Source organism: Sesamum indicum, unplaced genomic scaffold (genome assembly GCF_000512975.1).
Source record: "Sesamum indicum cultivar Zhongzhi No. 13 unplaced genomic scaffold, S_indicum_v1.0 scaffold00120, whole genome shotgun sequence".
Lineage (NCBI taxonomy): Eukaryota > Viridiplantae > Streptophyta > Magnoliopsida > Lamiales > Pedaliaceae > Sesamum > Sesamum indicum.
The window spans coordinates 114,819-128,647 of NW_011628049.1; the positions used below are offsets into that span (position 1 = coordinate 114,819).

At 34.1% G+C, this 13,829-nt stretch overlaps 3 protein-coding genes across 3 annotated transcripts in view; 1 reads left to right on the forward strand and 2 right to left on the reverse strand.

The window, feature by feature from the left end:
- Positions 1-413, reverse strand: part of LOC105179012 — a 2,926-nt gene extending 2,513 nt beyond the window's left edge. The window contains exon 1 of the mRNA XM_011102596.2: positions 153-413. Within this exon, the coding sequence (XP_011100898.1) occupies positions 153-170 (18 nt within the window). The 5' untranslated portion in view covers positions 171-413. The remainder of the gene's footprint in view (positions 1-152) is intronic.
- A 3,595-nt stretch (positions 414-4,008) lies between these two features.
- LOC105179014 (ABC transporter F family member 5) lies at positions 4,009-9,179 on the forward strand. The gene is made up of 9 exons (XM_011102597.2): positions 4,009-5,124; positions 5,475-5,816; positions 6,052-6,192; positions 6,922-7,101; positions 7,266-7,421; positions 7,938-8,039; positions 8,148-8,276; positions 8,565-8,669; positions 8,755-9,179. Exons 1-9 carry the CDS (start codon positions 4,234-4,236, stop codon positions 8,848-8,850), a joined length of 2,142 nt encoding a protein of 713 aa, XP_011100899.1. The 5' UTR covers positions 4,009-4,233; the 3' UTR covers positions 8,851-9,179.
- A 983-nt stretch (positions 9,180-10,162) lies between these two features.
- LOC105179015 (40S ribosomal protein S6-like) lies at positions 10,163-12,471 on the reverse strand. The gene is made up of 6 exons (XM_011102598.2): positions 12,359-12,471; positions 12,183-12,247; positions 11,316-11,373; positions 11,121-11,229; positions 10,765-11,037; positions 10,163-10,645 (listed from the first exon to the last, which is right to left on the reverse strand). Exons 1-6 carry the CDS (start codon positions 12,362-12,364, stop codon positions 10,407-10,409), a joined length of 750 nt encoding a protein of 249 aa, XP_011100900.1. The 5' UTR covers positions 12,365-12,471; the 3' UTR covers positions 10,163-10,406.
- Between the last annotated feature and the right edge of the window lie 1,358 nt (positions 12,472-13,829).

Genomic DNA, 13,829 nt, shown 5'->3' on the forward strand with positions numbered 1-13,829 from the left:
AAAAAAAAAAAAAAAAAAAAAAAAAAAGCCTCCATCTTCATAGAAATTTCACAACTTTCCAGGTAACAACATCAAACAGAGGAAAAGAAATGAATCCCAAATAAGCAAAAGAAAATTCAGAACAAAAAAGATTTCTGGGAAATTCCCTTTACCTCCTTACGGTCTTCCATCAGCTAAAATACTAAAATTCTCTTGATTTTCTTGAATATATAAGCACCCTTTCCTCCTCCCTCTTCTTGAAGACAGAGTTTAAATGACAATGATACTTCGTACATGAAATATTAAGGGGAGTATGGGAAAAAAAAATTCAAAAATTGAAAAAGAGGTCTAATAATGACAGAGTTCTTGTGGGCACAAACCACTCTATTACAGGTTAGAGAAAGATGGCAGTACACGTCTGCTTTACTATTAATGGTTCTCAGTTCGGGAGCTGCTTTATAGTTTATAGGAGGATTTCTACGAGACAAGGTCTGAGTTTACGTGTATATTACGAAGTCGCCACTAGGGAAATTCTTATGATCTTGGCAAAACTGTATTTTTTTATCGGCATTCTCATTTTGGTCTCAAATTTTACTAATCGATATTTATAGTACCAAGATTTTAATATTTTAACATTTTTGGTCCTTTGCCATTAAATACTAATGGCTAAGGACTGCTGATTTGATGGTCAAATTATATTTTCAAGAAAGCATGGAAATCCTTTTATATTTTAAAAATAGCCTAAAAATCTCGGCTGTTTTGAAAGAAAATTATTTTTTGACTCAATTTGGCTAAAATACACTTCTTAATCTTAAAAAATCACCCTCATTTATCTTTTTTTATTTTGAGGTTGTTTTTTGTGGACTTTTTTTTGTATTTTTCTCCATCCTAAAACATACATAATTTTTTTCTTAAATATATTTATTTAAATATCCAAATACCAAGTATATCAAATTTTTAATTTTTTATAATTTAAATTGATAAATCAAATTAACATTGCATAAAAAATTTAACATAGTAAAATTCATATTTCATGTTGGGTATTCACCCTTCAGAAAAATGCTCAAGAACCTTAATTAACTATTACAGATTTGTGGATTTTCATTCCTTTAATAATACAATTAGATTTACAGAATAAATATACAACAAATGAAATAATAATTATACAACAGAAAATAAAAAATGCAACAGATTTGGCTCAGGGAGCCAGAGATCTGGAGAGGCAAGACACGGCCACAAAAAGACCGGCAATCAATCTCATTATTGCTCCGATTTTTAACCATGAAAAACCATTAGGATCGTTCACTTAGAACTAGCCACAAAGGAGATTCAACCAACCACTTAGGATATCACAAAGATTCTCAAGAATACTAAGTTATTTTGCTTCAAGCTTTTTCGGATAATGATTTTTGATTTAGAGAAGAGAATTTAGACGGTAATAATGAAGGAGGAGAAGAAGCATAAGGGCAGTGATACACGTTTCCAATACCATTGGAAATGGCTGGTGAAGAACCACAAGAAGGAGAAGTGGAGAAGCCAAGGAGGCGTGCGCGCGCGCGCGAGAGAGAGAGAGAGAGAGAGAGAGATTGAAGGTAAGCGGCCACAACCAAGGAGGAAAAATGGGGAAAAATGATTTAGGGTTAGGGTTAAAACATTTTTTACTTAAGCTTACAGGGTCGGGTTCGGGTAGTGGGCTAAGCTGAGCCATCCAGTGAAATATAGTGGGCCTTGGGCCTACCTTTAGTGGTCATGGGTCATTTTATTTAACATTCTTCACCTTGGACCAGATCCAAAAGGGAACTTGACCCAAGGCTGGATCTCGATTTTCATCATTGCTGAAAAAACGCCAAAGTATCTGCAATACAAGAAAGATAAATAGGTATAAATATGGGTTAGGATTTATTCTAAGTTCAAAATTTGAAGGCAGGTTTTAAATTTTTCCAAAGACAAATATTTTGTTCCCATATCTACTAGGTTTAGTTCAGTTTTTATCTTTTCCAGGTTTATTATATCTTTTCCAACTATGTCTCTTATAAACTGGTATCTAACATCAATGTGCTTTGTTCTGTCATGGAAAACTGGATTTTTGCAAATTTGGATTCCTGATTGACTATCTGAAAACATACTTACTTTTTCTTTTAGAAAACTAATTTCATCTAATAACCCTTTTAACCAGATTACTTCTTTAAATGCTTATGTGGTAGCAACATATTCTACTTCAGTAGTAGAGAATGCAATAATATGTTGAAGTTGGGATTTTCAACTAATGCATGAGCCACATGATGTAAATGCATATGAAGTTGTTGATTTTCTATTATCTCTATCATTAGCATAATTAGAGTCCACATATCCAATTAATTTAGCACCATGATTGCTTTTAGAAAATTTTATTCCATAATCCATAGGGTCATTCAAGTATCTAAGTAAACACTTAAGAGCATCCTAATGAATTAATCCAACATTAGACATATATCTACTTAAACAACTTACAGCATATGCAATATCAGGTCTAGTACTTACCATTAAGAACATCACAGAGCCAATAGGTTTAGATTTTGTCATTGAAAAATTTTCTAATACTGTTTTGACATATAATTTTTTATTCTAGAAAATTGTTGAGTCTTTTCTATTCCTATGTATGGTCATTTATGTTATAGGACAAATATAAATTCAGTATCACTTTAAAAAAAATAATAAAACAAGCACATTCGTGCATGATGAGGGCTTATTATGGGCCTAGTTCGGACCTCAACTGAGTTGGTTTATGAACTGGGCTTGAGTTTAAAAATAAACCCAATTAGAATCCATTTAGAGGTCCAGAACTGTCTCAAGATCGATTATAAATAGTAATGGGCCAATTCAACCCACTGTACACCTTGAAATGCTATTAATTGTCGTTTTGAGAGGTGTAAATAGCCTTTGTATAGATAAAAAATAGAATCTCGATGTATTATGAGATGTGGGCTTAGGCCCAAAGCAAACTCTTTAGCCCTTGAATCCAGTGGACCTAATCTTTGGGCCTCCATTAAAGTCCAGACCGTTAAAATTAGGGAAATTAGTATGAGCATGTGGCAAACTCATGTTTCAATAATATTTTGACTTTTTTTTTCTTTTTCCTTTTGTGTGTAATAATTTTCTCCTCTTATGCGTGGCTCATGCCCCATCTTGAAATTCTGGTACACGTGGCATAAAATGAGTGGAAAAGATGATTTACTAATAGAGTATGCACCACAAAATATATATTGTGTCTCGCCACGCCTTTTATCTCTCTATCAATATCAATATAATCAATTTACCTTATCCACATAAATTCTCATCCCCCAAAACTTATTATTATTATTATTTTCTAATAATTAATACAAAAATATGATAAAAAAAACCTTAGAAAAAGTGATAAAAGGAAATATATATAATTATATATATTTGAGAAACTATAGAATAAGAAGAAGAACTTAAACAAATATAATTTACATAAATATTTTATTTCGATGTTATTGATAATGTCCGATTTCTAATAAAATAGTTATCAAAGTGGCGATTTTTATAATTTAGCACTATGACAAATTAGAGCAAAATATATTGATATATTGCCCGTATAATTTCTTTTATCAAAATTAGAATTGGTATCGTGTAAAATTAAATATTTTATTTTCCTTTCATAACATATAAAAAGATTGTCTTTTTCAAATTTGAAAAGAAAGAAAACAAGATGAAATGAAAATAATAGGACTAATTTGTGGGAATTTAGGATTTTTCCTAATTATAAAAGGAGATTTTTATTTTTTTACTTAAAAGAGAAAAAATATTTAAATTTATTGAATAAATGGAGTATTTACTTTGAATTGTTAAATGTTAGTTATGATATTGTACTAAATTATTATTTTTTTTCCCACAATATATTTAGTGCAAAATTGCTGTTTTTTTCTATTTACTTATATATATATTGACAATATTTATTAATATTTTTTATTTATGTTTTATGAAAAGACCGTTATATCCCTGAAGGCCTCCCCTCTATTCCTCGGTGATTTCTCTTCACCTCCCATGGGCGGAAACCCGAGAGAGATAGAGCGACAGCAGAGACTCATCACTGTGCTGAGTTTCTCTTTCCACTCTGAATTTCTCTCTTCCTCATTCTCTCTCTCTCCACACGCAACTCACGATATATAGTTAAAGCTGAATTGCCTGTTTCAAACAGCTCACACATTTTGACACACTACACGCACCAAAAGATAGAAAGGAAACGAGGAAAAAATGGACTTAGCCCCAAAGCTCCAATTCATGGACCTACGATCAACCTTTCTTGCCGGAGCAACTCCGCTTTCCCCCTCTTTCCCCGCCACCCTCCGCCCTCTGAACCGACCCTTAAGTACCATGAGCACCGCGACATCCTCCTCGGTTAAAGTCGCGATCATCCGTGCTCCTCTCTGCAAAAACACACCTCGAATTTCCTCGAAATTGGGTGCGGTTGCCACGGAAGTCACCACCCTTGAAGAAGAGGAGGAAGATATAGAAGCCCTTCTCTCTGATAATAGCTCCGGACAATCAGAAATTAACTACAAGCGCGGGAATAAGAATTCCACCGGCGCGTCTTCCATTTCCTCTGGTGTAAAGTTAGAAAATGTAAGCAAAAGCTATAAGGGTGTTACTGTGTTGAAAAATATTAGTTGGGAAGTGAAAAAGGGCGAAAAGGTTGGATTGGTGGGTGTTAATGGCGCAGGGAAGACAACCCAGTTGAGAATTATATCCGGATTGGAAGAGCCCGATTCGGGGAATGTTATTAAGGCGAAGAATAACATGAAAGTTGCGTTCTTGAGCCAAGAATTCGAGGTTTTGTCAACGAGGACGGTGAAAGAAGAGTTTTTGAGTGCGTTCAAGGAGGAAATGGAGGTAGCTGAAAGGCTGGAAAAGGTACAGAAGGCAATAGAGAAATCGGTGGATGATTTGGAGCTGATGGGAAGGCTGTTGGATGAGTTTGATTTGCTACAGAGGAGGGCTCAAGCTGTGGATTTGGATGAGGTTGATGTCAAGATCAGTAAGTTGATGCCCGAGCTTGGTTTTGCCCCCGAGGACGCAGACAGGCTGGTTGCATCATTTAGTGGAGGGTGGCAGATGAGGATGTCCCTTGGGAAGATTCTGCTGCAGGTATAAAAGAATCATTGATATGTTCTTTGGGAGTTGAATCTCAGGTTTAAATTATTGGCAATTTAGAATTAGGTTGCTAGTTTCAAGGGTATGAATTTATGCTTGCCAATTGTGTATGAATTGGTTTGAGTTCCTTGTGCTGCTTGTTATTGTTACAGCATGATCCCACAGTTTGATATAGCCTAAGATAGATAACTGCTGCTATAAAATTGTTGTTGAGCTGCAACTCCTTGCATAAGTATGACTGATGCTTATGACAGTAGTGATGCATGTAAAGAATTCCAAACCTCATCATGTAGTTGCTTGGTTTGAGAAATTTGTTGGCTGATGACGTATGAGATTATTTGCAGGATCCTGATTTGTTGCTTCTGGATGAACCTACGAATCACCTTGATCTTGATACAATCGAGTGGCTTGAGGGTTATCTGCAGAAGCAAGATGTACCAATGGTCATCATATCCCATGATAGGGCTTTCCTTGATCAGTTGTGTACTAAAATTGTGGAAACTGATATGGGTGTTTCCAGAACATACGAAGGGAATTACTCTGATTATGTCATAGCGAAGGCGGCATGGATTGAAGCTCAGTTTGCAGCATGGGAAAAACAACAGAAGGAGATTGAACAGACAAGAGACCTGATAAGCAGGTTAAGTGCGGGGGCAAATGCTGGTCGTGCTTCTACTGCCGAAAAGGTCTATATTCATCTATTGTCTTTGAACTTAATCATTCTCATACAATAGTAAGAAGTATAATTTTGAAGCAATCTAACGTTTCTTTTCTGTTTTCCCCCTTCTCCTTTCTGTTTTTCTGTTTAAAGACCAACCTTGTCATTCTAATTTCTATTGTCAAAAATGATTGAAGTACCAATTTCCTTAAATTTGGAAATTTTCCTTTCTCATGACCCTTTTCAAAATTTGGTGGCAACAGAAGCTAGAAAAACTCCAGGATGAGGAACAAGTTGAGAAACCCTTCATCCGGAAACAAATGAAGATCAGATTCCCAGAGCGAGGAAGAAGTGGCAGATCTGTTGTAACAATAAAGAATCTGGAATTCAGTTATGAGGATAAGGTAATTGACTTTTTAACCACGTAAGCAAAACCTATGCTGCATGAAGATTTTACTTTTATAAGCTGAATGTCTCGTTTACAAATCTTTTAGGGGGTGCATGTGGGTGGGTTAGGATGGTAGTTGCTCGGCTTTTAACTAATTCCAATTGTCATTCAAAATTCAAATCTCTGTTTCTTCAGACATTGGTTAGAGTACATTCAGTATATAGGTTTTCCTATGCATGAAAAATTGTTCTCCAAACAGGAAGTGATTTATTGTGGACATATTTATGTATGTGTAGAGCGAATTTTCTCTGAGGCTGCTTGTAGATGTGAAGCACATATTGTGTACTAAAAAGAAAAAGAACGCTTAATTAGACAACACGCCGATAAAGTTAAGTAGTAAACTTCAGCTAAATTGTTTTATTAATTTCAGAAGAGTGTTTTCTCTGTACTTTTGAATGATATTGAACTTCTGCATTCAAAACATACTAGTATAGTGCTCTTTTTCTTTTTTGTTCATCCAATTCCAGAAAATGCCTTGAGAGAGAAGTTGCTTTGCTTTTTATGGACTCACCATTTTACTTGTCTGACATGTTCTACAATCATTTTCATGGCGATAAAATTATCATGTTAAATTTCCTACTGCTCTTTTTCAAAACCATTTTAACTGGCATAATAAGATGGCAAGTTTTGGTTTCTTTGGATCACCATCTTTCTGCACCACATTATTGGACTTATCATTTTACAGGTTCTATTCAGGAATGCGAATTTGACAATTGAAAGGGGAGAGAAAATAGCGATTCTTGGTCCAAACGGGTGTGGAAAGAGTACTTTGCTTAAACTGATTATGGGCATGGAAAAGCCAGATATGGGAGAAGTTTTGCTTGGGGATCACAATGTATTACCAAACTATTTTGAGCAAAATCAGGTTTGCTATTGTTGGCTTTTATTCTTAGATTAGAGTTTGGTTTTAAATTGCAGCTACAATGTTAACCATGTTTCTTTATACCTGTTTTTTTTCCCTTCTCTCTTTTCTTTTTTAGTTATTTTTCTTGTGCTATTTGACACTTTTTTATTTTTTGTTTGTTTCAGGCAGAGGCACTTGATTTGGGGAAAACGGTATTGGAAACTGTTGCCGAAGTTGCAGAAGATTGGCGACTTGACGACATAAAGGGTCTTTTAGGCCGTTATAACTTCAAAGCTGATATGCTCGACAGAAAGGTTTCCTTTCTAAGTGGTGGTGAGAAGGTAGACGCCAGTCGATCTTTCTTGCTTTATAACTTCTAATTTTCATTTAGGTATTCTGCTGCATGCTATATTATAATGACTTTCAAGCTTAATTTGAATTTATTATTTCGGTCTCCTTGCAATGCCAGAACTTGGGTACACCATTTTCTGAATAACAGCATCGGTAGATAATTTTCTGGTCAACAGTTTTTATGAATCTGCTTCTCGAGGACATAGCGTTCCTGAAAGCGTGTTCCCTTTAAGTAGAAGCTTTATGTTGTCTAGCTTGGTTCCTGATTTAATGATGTCTTACAAAGCTTACATAAAACATTTCTTTAAGTTCTTAAATCTTACAAGATTCTTAATATTGGTTCTCTCAATTTTGTTTGGATGAATTAATGCCAAGAGCTAATAAGATATGTAAGTGGAGGAGTGTGAAAGATCTTGGGAAGTTTGTTCCGATCTCCTTGCATGTCTTAAGCTTGACCTTGTTTTCCTCCATGATTCAACTACAGTACTATATTTTACCTTTCACAGGCTCGGCTTGCCTTTTGCAAGTTCATGGTAATGCCGTCGACACTGCTTGTTTTGGATGAGCCGACCAATCATTTGGACATACCTACAAAAGAGATGCTTGAGGTTTTTTTCAGATCCTTTATTTTCCTGCTAAATCTTTCCCATGTTAATGTTATGTGATCAGTTCATCTTCAAAATTCTTTTGCTTGATTTATAGTCGTCGTTTATCAGGAGGCGATTAACGAGTACCAAGGGACTGTTATTACTGTCTCTCACGATAGATACTTCATAAGGCAAATTGTTAACCGTGTCTTGGAAGTAAAAGATGGGATCCTACAGGACTACGCGGGGGACTACAATGTAATTCCTCATTCTACTTTTCCAAATGATCATCATTAATGTTTGCTATTTTACTTTCCTTCAAAATGAACAACTAACATCGTTCTGATTTCGAATACTACGTCTTCATACATCTCAATTAATTATGGAAAAGAGTTGCCGCTTCTATGCCATACATCAATGCATTATGTTTGTGACTGAGGCGAAGTCTTTGATGTGTGCCTGCAATCTTGATCTGATGGTTGTTTCTTACAAAAAAATTCAGTTTGTTGTCAATTCTGATAATTTAGTACTTTTTTACCGTTGCAGTATTATTTGGAGAAGAATCTTGAAGCAAGAGAAAGGGAACTCGAGCGGGAGGCGGAGCTCGAGGAGAAATCTCCAAAAGCAAAAGCCAAATCCAAGATGTCTAAGGTAAATGAGTTTGCACTTGTGGGACTTAGTATCATCATTACGTCCTTAATCGAATAATCAAACAAAAAGGTTCTTTCCTGACTAGGCGGAGAGGGAAGCTCGGAAGAAGCAGAAAATGCAGGCTTTTCAAGCTGCTAAACAGAAATCGAAAGCATTGAAAAACGCTAAGAGGTGGAAGTAGACAAACCGGTTGCGATGATATCATCAGCTTCTTGTTGCTCTGCGAATCTTTGTGAGAAACACAGGGGATGGTAGCTGTTGGGCTTAGGCTACCTTGTTCATTTGTATATATAGGACATGAATAGAAATAGATGACTTGTTTTAGGAATGATTGTAATGAAAGAGCAGCTATTTATGAGTTCTTGAGGTGATAACATTTAGTGCACAGGGTTCAGAGGAAAATTTGTTACAGGTTGCTGCTTTTCTTACTATGTTCTGTGAATTTTAATGTAATGAGAAATTCTGTCCCTTTATTGACAAAAGAAGAAGAAATGTCCATCCTTTGTGGGACTCCATAGTTTCAGAATTCGTTGAATGTTGGAGATATCTTGTACCAAAAAAATAAAAAATGATGTTTGTATATACTTTTCATATAGTAATAAAATAAATTTCTTCAAAAAATTTCACTAATAAAGCAATTTGGTTTTTTATTTCTGTACATATTTTATAAAGATTAAGATAACTTGAGATGAATGAATGATATTAATTTGTTATCCTTTTGTTTCACAATATATATGTATATAGATTATTGGATAACATAATTTCATGTATTAATGCATTATTTTATAGGCTAAATTAAAACGGATTATTTTCAATGGTTTTTTGTTTCCAGACCCGGCCTGCATGTAACTTGTTTTGAGAATCTGAATATGCCATTTTCACCACAAAGGCTTTTCATCTCCAATTTTTATTTTATTTTCTTTTTTCCTTACTAAAAATAGAAAATCATGAGTTTTTTTTTTTTTAAAAAAAATGAAAGTCCTAATTTAACTTTTTTAAAATGGGTTCTCCATACATACATTTGGCAACTTATATACTTTGGCTTCTATAAATTGAATATTACAGAAAAGTCTTCCAAACTAGTGAATTTTATCAAAACATTTTAATATTAAATAATATATCTTCAAATAGTTATAAACCAAAACCAATCAGTAAGTACATACCGATTTTACTTTAAATTTAAAATTAAAACCTGTCCAATAAATCATATCCGCATTTCAACGTTGGTTAGTTCGGGCGAATTTGAATTTTTTCTGATCAGTCCTAAGAGAACTAGAAAATAAAGAGTGCTTTCGCAGTGAAATCGTTTAGTCCCTCCATAAGGTTATAACATGACAAGCCAGTCTTTGGGCAATAAGGTCATTTAATTTTTCCTCCAATGGGTCTATAATCAACAATTTGACAACCAGTAGACAGCAGATCCACCAGAGAGAATCATATCACTTTCTCCATTGCACCTGCTCTATGGTAAGGATTTGCTATTTATGCATCGATGGGCTAAGGGACAGCAAAATCTAAAATAACCACTCCAACACGCCCGTGAGCTGCTGCAAACAACCCAACTTCAAGGTTTTTCTAGCACAATAGCAGCCAGTATGCGTAAAATAAGGAAAAAAAAAATTGTCTTAGCATAGATAACAACATCACAAGATCAAATAACTGCATCCAAATAAGATAGACAGCAATGTGTAGATATATTAAGCTAATCACCCTTCAACAAAACCAACATCTCAATATTTAAGCAGCAGCTGATGGCTTTGAAGCTGCAGAGAGCCTAGACCTCTTCTTGGCCAAGCTCTCACTACGCCTTTCCCTTTGTTCCTTCAATCGAGTAGCAAGAAGCTTCTGGTACTCAACAGCTTCAGACTTGGCCTTGGTGATCCTCTTCTTCTTGTCAGCAATTCTAGCTCTCTTCCTCTGCAATGTCAATGGAGTCACAAGCCTCTGAATCTTAGGAGCTTTGCTGACCTTCTTACCTGTAATCACAATAAAGAATAACATGTCAAATATTAAGTCACATGCCCATAATTCCATACATGCTGATCAGTTATGTGATAATTCTTGTAGATAAAAAAAACATGAGCAACATACTCACCGGATTTGGTGGTGAATGTTCGGCGGTATGTATTGACATACTTCCTAACATCATCCTCCTTTGAAAGGTTAAAGAGCTTGCGGATCTTTGAAGCCCTCTTTGGACCTCTCATCCTTGGCTTTTCAGTATCAGTGAGTCCAGGAAGATCACTCTCACCCTTTTTCACTATTACCAAGTTCAGAACAGAGAGGTCAGGGCTAACAATGCACCCACGAACAGACTTCCTCCTGCGCTCTCCATTTCTCCTACCGTAACCACGGAAGCATGGGGTACCTGTTCAAACAAGCATCAAATCTCATCAATCAGAGAAGACTAGAAGCAATCTAAAAGACACTTACCAAACACATTCCACATACCTCTGTGCAGCAAGAGTCTCACACGACCTGGAGTCAACACACCCTGCTTCATTGGGAAACCTTGCTTATCACAGCCTCCCATGATCTTGAATACATATCCATTGAACTCCTGAATTTCATCAAGTAAAGTCCATGTTAGTAAAAAACATTAGCAGCATAAAGTCCTAAAACATTGGTGGAAAAAGAATAGCATACCTCGCCCAATGCATCTCCACTGACCTCCTGAGAGATCCTCTTGTCCCAGAATACTCGGCTGCGATTACCAGAAAAATGAAGTACAATAAGATAAAATTCTTATTATATTAGGTAAGTAATGTCTGACAACAAGACTAAAACATAAGCAAGATAAGACCGGCAGATTCATGCTGCCAGATTTGAATTGGTCTAATTGTAATCACATGAATCATATCATAAACCTACATATACTCCAGAAAAAATCAGTCCTTCAATTCAAAACCAAATTGCGGTCATGCTCACAGATAAGTGATAGAACAGTTAAACAAACTTCACTACCCCTACCGTTAAGGTCTTAAACTCCAAAAGAGTAAATTACTTTACAAATCAAAAACAGCAGTCAACCAATTACATATAAGAACAAAATTGAGAGGAAAGGATAAACAACTTGACATTTAAGCAACAAGAACATCGTTGTGTATTCACAATGATTAGCCCATGAGAACCATAGTTTCTGCTTTACAAGTACAGTAATCCACCGGGATCCTAGCAAATTGAATTTATGGGCGGTCCACAGTATGCATAATTACCAATAAATAGAAAACCCAAAATGTAAGAAATTTCCCAACCTTAAAATGATACAAACAGCTCAAGAATCCATGTTCATCATTCTCATTACGCAAATTAAGCTCCTTTAGCAAAAGAAATCAGCAATAAGAAAATATAATCAAATACCCCAACACTAATTCCACTTTCTTTCACAACATTAAGAAATCATAAACTAACGAACCTCCAAATATCTACTTACATAGATTTTCAGCATATGAATAACAAAACTACAAAACTTCAAATTGAGGACTCGAGGAAGCAGAGGAAACGAAAACATACAGCTTCTGGTCGTCGTCAATTTCCAGCTTCTTCTGGCAACCAGTGGTCGGATTCGCTATATTGAACTACATTTAACAAAAATAACTACTTTCAACAAATTTAAATTTTGAAACAGAGAACACAAACATAATCACACACATATATATATAAATACACACACACACACAGACACAGACCTTCATCTTCGATGAAACGCAGAGGAGGCAGCGAAGATGTGAAGAAACGCTCCCAGACGCTTTTAGCCTCTCTTCTGAAAATAGGTTTCCGCAGTGGGTTTAGAGCACTTTATATATTAGTCGCCGTAGGTTATAATGTTCTTGGGCCACAAAAACTCATATTGGGCTTTAAACCGTTCAATTCAAGCCCAACTACACTTGAAACTGTTTAATTTACCTTAAACTGATGAGATCATGAGATACAGATTGTGTCAGCGACAGCTTTTTAAAAGCGTTTTTCATTTTTTTTGGCTATAAAAGAAGCACTTTTGAAGTGTTTCTACCTGTTTTGATTTTTTTGTAAATAAATTTAAATTATTTTATTTTTATTATAATAATTTTACTTTTAATTTTAATTAAATTTATTTTTAAAATTGCACATCTAACGTGGATATTATAATTTTTAAATAATTTGATAATTTAACACTAACAAATATGCTTTCACACATTTAATATTTTAAATTTTTTATATTTACTTACTACATTATCTCATGATATTCATATATCATAAAAAATATATAAATTAAATTACTATGATTATTTAATAAAAGAAATTTATTTTCTGGCAATCATATAAATTTAATTTTTATGAATGAATTAATAATAATATTACTTTAGTAGGTACATTATTAAATTACACGTTCAGTTTTTTTATTAATTAGCTAAACTTTCTTTTAGAAGTGTTTTTCCTCTAAATATAACCCAATTTATCTTCTATTCAATTCTTATTTTTTCAATAAATACTATCTATTTTTTATTTTACTACAACTTCTAATTTTTTTTCTTTTACACGAATCATTTATCTAAAAGTTGAAATTTTTGCGACACCCCATACTAATATTTTTATATTGAAAAATACAAAAAATAAAATCTTGAAGTTTTCTTCTAAAATGTGTATTATTTCTGTTAAGTTCCCTAAATTTATGTTATTTCTGAAAGGATGAGAAATTATTTATGTGCATTATTTCTGTTAACTTTAACTATTTTTATTATTTTTAAAATTTTTCTTCTCAATTCAATTTTGCTATTTTCTATTAAATTTGAATATGTATAATATTATTCGTTATATTTGATCTTTATAAGTTTGTTTTTAAATTTATATTATTATATTCTATATCCTATCGAACTATTAATGTGAAAAAAATAGTAATTTAATTTTAAAAAATGAGTTGTTAAGTATATTAATATTATTTATTATTTAATATTATTTTTCAAATATTAATAATTATAGATGACATAAATATGACATTAATGATCTGACCACGATTGACCCAACGGTTTAACCAATGACTCGTAACCTACTTAATTTTTCTGTTAGGTGAACAGTCTGAGTTTCAAAACATTGTTGAGAATCATAAAGGCTAACAAATTTCCTTATTCGCCAACTTGTCACCATGCTTACAATCACATTGTTGGTGCATGAGCATCAATT

Excerpts from the sequence above, each read along its gene's own strand:
- LOC105179014 (XM_011102597.2), top strand. The coding sequence starts at position 4,234 with ATGGACTTAGCCCCAAAGCTCCAATTCATGGACCTACGATCAACCTTT. Across the intron at positions 5,817-6,051 it reads GTGCTTCTACTGCCGAAAAG|AAGCTAGAAAAACTCCAGGA; the intron begins GTCTATATTCAT and ends TGGTGGCAACAG. Across the intron at positions 8,670-8,754 it reads CCAAATCCAAGATGTCTAAG|GCGGAGAGGGAAGCTCGGAA; the intron begins GTAAATGAGTTT and ends TTTCCTGACTAG.
- LOC105179015 (XM_011102598.2), bottom strand. Across the intron at positions 11,230-11,315 it reads GTGGAGATGCATTGGGCGAG|GAGTTCAATGGATATGTATT; the intron begins GTATGCTATTCT and ends GATGAAATTCAG. Across the intron at positions 11,038-11,120 it reads GAGACTCTTGCTGCACAGAG|GTACCCCATGCTTCCGTGGT; the intron begins GTATGTGGAATG and ends TTGTTTGAACAG.